At 44.8% G+C, this 5,978-nt stretch overlaps 1 protein-coding gene across 1 annotated transcript; it reads right to left on the bottom strand.

Moving 5' to 3' along the window:
* Positions 1 to 305: 305 nt before the first annotated feature.
* LOC126011806 (SH2B adapter protein 2-like) lies at positions 306 to 1,979 on the bottom strand. The gene is given in 3 exon segments (XM_049775592.1): positions 306 to 425; positions 427 to 1,139; positions 1,142 to 1,979. Coding segments are annotated over 3 exon segments (1,671 nt in total).
* Between the last annotated feature and the right edge of the window lie 3,999 nt (positions 1,980 to 5,978).

Genomic DNA, 5,978 nt, shown 5'->3' on the forward strand with positions numbered 1-5,978 from the left:
AGCGTGTGGCTGCATCCACAGCAGCATTGCCCTGAGAAAGGGGGCCTGGAAGATCCATGTGCACTCTAATATGAGAAATAAAGAATGGGTGCTGACGGGCGAGGATGAGTCGTTGGATATCCAAGAACAGTTGAAAGGCAGTGGGAGAAGGTTTGATAAAGGGCACTGTTTCCAAAAGTGGAATAGAAGAGGCATTATAAGAGCTGTCAGTATATAGGTTAAAAGGATCAGGCGTGGTTTGAAAGACGTGAAGAACGGCAGAGAGCTCTACCAGTTGAGCAGAGGTATGAGGTGTTTGTTGGGGTTCAAGAGGGTGGGGATTGAGAGGGGCAAGGGTAATGGAAGGGGGGGTGGGGCGCGGGAACGGGTGCGGGTCCTGGATCAGGCATGGGGTCCTGGGCCAGCACGTAGCTGCGAAGGGTGATGGGTGATGTCGGCGGCGCCCCCCAACTCCAGTGGGATGGGGTGCGTGTGGAAGTGGCGCAGCATGTCCAGGACCGACTGGAACCATAGGTGCTGCATGTGGCACTGCCCACGGCTGTTCAGCGACAGGCGCAGGTGCTTGGCCTTGCCCTGGAAATTGAAGGTCAGCACATACTCCCCAGGCCGTGTCTCACTCTGCCGGATGACGAAGAGGCCGTGACTCCAAGGGCCACCAGCCAGCACCAGCTGTGCTGCCCTGACCCAGGACAAGGTGCCGTGGAACCAGGGGTAGTCGGATAGTTCTAGCTGAGTCTCTGTCCCTGGTTCCAGCTCTGCTCCCTCATCCCCTGTGATATTGCTGTCTCCGCTGCTGCCATAGCCACTGGGACACTCCAAAGTCTCCAGCGGGACATGGGTCAGGCCCACCACCACTGACTCTTGAGTGCGACCATACGGGGCAGTCACCACGGTTGCTGTAGTCTCAGGAGTGGCAGCGTCGGGCTCAGGCGATGCGCGATGGTGCCACAAGTCATGCACACCGTCCACCACACATAGGCTCATGTTGCGGAATGAGAAGCCTTTGCGCACCCGGGTCTTGGGCATGGCTGGGCCCAATGACGATGACACGTCCTCGGAGCTGCACGAGTGGCCATGCAAAGCCGCCGCTGCTGCCACCGCCTTGGGCGCGGGCTCCAGGGTGCTGTCGGGCCCCGTGTCACCAGCACCCAGTGCACCTCGGCCCCGAAGGCCGCTAAGAAGTTGGCGGCTAAGTGGTGCGAGAAGGAGGCGCCCGCATTTGGGGTGTCGTAGGTCGGGTGCTCGCATACAAAGCAGCAGAACTTGTGCGCAAAGTCCACGGCCGCTGCCTGCGCCTGCAGCTCGCAGAACTGCTGCCAGTCTGGGGGGGCCGAGGGTGCATTAGACGCAAGGGCCAAGACAGGATTTGAGGGGGAAGGATGTGAAGAGAAAGGAGCAGGATCCAAAGGAGGAGCGGTGGGTGCCAGCACAACGGCACCAAGGTCTGAAGGGGACGGAGAGGGAGGGTGCGTAGAGCGGGCAGGGGAAGGTTCTCTAGTGGGAGGCGGATTTTTGCCCTTCTTGAGGCGAGCGCCCCCCTCCCCCCGCACGGAGGGAGATGGCGGAAGAGAATGAGGAGGCAAGGACAGGTCCACAGAGGAGCCAGAACAGGAAGTGCAGCGAGAATGCTCACGGGAGGCATGAACAAGAGCTTGTTGAGCCTGGGAAACAACAGCACGACTAGTAGGAGAGAAGGGGACATCAAAAATAATGCCTTGAAGCAGTTGCCAATATTGCATGACGAGTTTGCGGTGGGGTTCATCGTGTTGCTTGAAACAAAATGCCTCAAGCTCATCGCCAATCTGACACCAAGTGGAGTTGGCAATGCGAGGGGCAGTAATAGTAAACCACGGACATACGTCATGGAGGAGTGCAAAAAATTCACATAAATCTTTTTTGGAAACCTCTATGTGTCTGGCCTTAAGCTCAGACTTAATATGTTTGATGAATTTAGCTTCAGTACTTAATACTTGTCCCATAGTTAGAGAATATATAGGGCTCCAAGGGACAAATGAGGAGCTGATGGGTCGGCAATTGATGTGCACATGCAAATGAAGGCTAACTACTACCCAGCGTCAACCCTGATGGGGTCTTACCCGACGTCTTATGGGCAAGCTCCGTACTCGCCGCCTCCACCGACCGGTGAAGGATGATAGTTCGAGACACTTGCGTTTGGGCGCCACTTGAAAGTGCCCTTGGAAGCTTCCCCTAAGGGGAGAGAATTCCGGCCAGCAGTTTCTCTCAACCCAGGGAACAGCCAGAGGACATCTCCAAATTATTCGCAAATGGCCTGAATCACCCAGCACCTACAAACCGAATTAGGAGAGGTTAATAAGAAAGACTCAAGATGACAGTTGCCATTCAAGAGCGTTTATTCAGGAAAAAGCTGGGTCTTTTATCCCCTAGCAATTAGGGGAGGTCTCACGAAAAGCAGGAAGCATCACTTAGCCAATCACATTTGGCCAGGTACATAGAAAATATCCAATGATAACATTTCTTCCTCACAATGTAAATACGGCTAACTTGTTTTTCTGGGGTACAAGGCAGAAAGCTGGATTGCAACAGTGGGGAAGGAACAGATCATAGGACTTCCTTATCTAAGCAGGACATCTGGGTTCAGTTACAGGAACTAGCTTCAAAAGGCAAATGTTATAAACAACTTTAAGGTCAAAGAGGGAGTGGAGAAACATAGCAATACATTGTAAAGATGTTTTGTTCAGAAGTAGAAGAGGGTTCAAGTCCCCAGGGCAAATAACAAATGGAACATGAGTTCCTGTTGCAAGGGCCAAATTTAAACATGCTGCTTTTCCTGTTAGCTCAGGGGCAAAAAACCGCAACTGCCAGCAAAGCAAGAAGATGGCTGGTGGGTGTAAGCTTCTTCACAGAAACGGTGGGTGCTTGGTCGCCCACAGGTCATTGGTGATGGGAATGTTGCACTGGTGATGGGGGGTGTCATCTGATATGATTGAAACCCAACCACAATCCTGTTTGTAACCAAGGCGTTTAAATAAAAAATATAAAAAAAAATTAAACTAGGTCACCCATTTGAAATACGTAAGGCAAGAAAACTTTGGAAAGGACTGCAGCCAAGGTCCTAGCTGTCTTAGGTGCTTTGTCGATATTAAAAAGGACAGAACTAAATATCAACACCAAAATCAACAACAAACTTTAACAATCTAAACTTAAAATGGGCCTGTTATACTGACAGGCTGGGTGTGGGGTCAGTGGGTTGTGGTATGGGATACACTGTGAGAACACAGTGGAGGGAGATCGAGACTACACTGGTAATGGGATTGGCCCTGATTAATTGTATGTCTGAAAGCCAATTTAGAAGTACTTTGTAAATCCCAATGCCTTCAATTAAAAAAATAAATTTTTTACAAAGAAAAATAAGCTGAGAATAAATAAGATTGTCATAAGATTATGAATGGTAATGCAATAATGGTGGTTCTATTTGATGGGACTCTCTGCTTACTCCCAGAAAATCTGAGCAAATACAGAAAGTAGAAGAAGTCCCAGAAAAATTTTCGTACCTGGTAGTGTGAAGGTATGTGTGTGAGTTGCTCATAGTTGTACTCAACAGACTATGTACTACTAAGGATCCCCTCTTTGTGCTACCTCGTCTCGATTTTTTTTTCCAGTTAGTTTTATTTGAGGTACTTTGATTTACAATATTATTAATTATAGGATTTTATTCTCACATTTTCCAAATACTGTCCCTCGTTATGATTATTTCCACTTACCATTGTAGATCCAAGGATTTCTACAATAATAAAGAAAAAGTTTAAATTTTAGCATTGAAAGCTTAGTATTTTCTCCCACTATGAATAAAAAACAGTTAATAGTAAGTGAACCAGAAATCTTTAAACCTTGATATCCATAAAAATGAAGGAAAATATAAACTATGTTGTGTTTCTACAAGTACCTAAAAATAGACTTTGCACTCATTTCTAAATAGTACAGTGGACCCATGGCACACAAAATAAAGATTTCTCTAGATTCTCACTATAGTTCTATTCTATGCAAAATATATCAAATGCATTCACAATCTCAAAAACTATGACTTGTTATTTTTCAGTTGCTGCAAGTCAAAATATGGTGTAGGTAGTTTAGCTAGATTGCTATCTAGCTGCTAAATTTATAGTTTTGCCATAGACTGACAACAAGAATTTGGGGTGAATTTGTACATATTTAGCTACTTCTCCCATCTCATTTACATTGCTGGAAGAATTCAATTCTTTGCAACTGTGGTAATTCAGAGGTTCTCAGATATTCCACACTTTATAAAATAAAAGTATCTTCCCCTCACACGTGGTTTTCCTTAGTACGAGGAATTTTGTTCTCCTCTAGTCAGAGGAGCTGTTTTTTATTTACTTTTATAGTATCACATACACACCTGTTTTAAAGAGCTCTACACCTGTAATCAAAAGAGACCCACCCTCAAATAATCTTTTCAATGAATCAGGCTGAGGGAAAATTCCCAGCATGAAGAACATCCAGTTTTTATTACCCATCTCTAGATATTTACTTTAAAAATTCTATAATAACTTTCAGATACAAAAGAGAAAAGAGTTGGAAGTTACAGCTCACCTCATGAAGCTCGACACAAACATGGATGAGTTTAGTTAGAGAAATAACTACGTTTTGAACTATCCTAATAATGAGAATGTACGAGGGAAATAGAAAGCCTGTCTAGAGTACAGGCAGGGGTTGGGTGGGGAGAAGGGAGATTTGGGACATTGGTGATGGAAATGTTACACTGGTGATGGGTGGTGTTCTTTACATGACTGAAATCCAAACACAATCATGTATGTAATAAAGTTGTTTAAATAAAATAATTCTATTATTTGAAAAGGTTTCTGAAGAGGTGGGCTTTTCCCTAATTTTGAGAACACCAGGGACATCAACTACTAGGGCGAGCTACAAAAATTCTGTAGCACAGATGTATGAAGAAGGAATGCAGTAGGTCAGACAGAGGACGGGGGCTGCCTGGGAACCTGTCAACCTCTACGGGGCTACATAACAAACAAACAAACACAAAGTGTTTGAAGAAGGGGGCTGATAAAATTTAGGACAACCTTGAAATTGGGAGAGAAATTTGTAGGCATGCTTTTGCCTACTTACCACTTATGATTGAAGTCTATAGTTGGCTCCAGTTTAACTACTGGGTAAATACTGAAGAATCTGAACCAGAGTTTCACTGGCTCTGATTCTTTCATTTTCTGATGAGTCATAGCCTAACTCAGAGTGTTCCATCTGGCTGAACTGTGTATAGAGAGATAGCAGAGCAATAGGGCATTTGCCTTGCATGCAGCTGACCCAGGACACACAGATGTGTGTTCCATTCCCAGCATCCCATATGGTTTCCTGAGCCTGCCAGGCACGTCTGATAACAGAGCCAGGAGTAACAAAATACATGCACAAAACAATGCTTACTCTCATCTACCCATCATTGGATTTTTATCCTCCAAGAGCAGTGTCAATTTTTTCCCTCTCATATCTGCAACAAGATCTTTAGATGAATGGTTTATAGTGATCTAGCCATAAAATTAACTGCACCTGAGAAAATTAATTATATAAATCGCATGTGGAACAACTACTAATAAGCAAGACAGTGTTTGGAAACTACTATGTGTTAGAAACCTACTCAAAGAGACAAGAGATCTCCCAACTGCTCGGGGCGACCCTTGGACTCAGCTTTGCAAACACAGGAAGGTCAGAATAGTTCTAATATATTTCTCATCAGTACATGACAAATCATTTAAACTGTCTTTTGTCTCTCTAATAGAAATGAAAAAGTGTTTCTATATTTAGAATTTCTTTAAAAGATCTGGGATTTGAAAGGACCCAATTACAGGGTTGCCTTTTTATAGAAGCCTGTAGATTTGTCATATTTTAGGTTATATGTAATTTTAAAATATCATTCTTATTCTAAAATATAATGACTCTTTTTCAGAGCATCAAGTCATGCCTGAGTG

This window comes from Suncus etruscus, chromosome 6 (assembly GCF_024139225.1).
Source record: "Suncus etruscus isolate mSunEtr1 chromosome 6, mSunEtr1.pri.cur, whole genome shotgun sequence".
In the NCBI taxonomy this organism is placed as follows: domain Eukaryota; kingdom Metazoa; phylum Chordata; class Mammalia; order Eulipotyphla; family Soricidae; genus Suncus; species Suncus etruscus.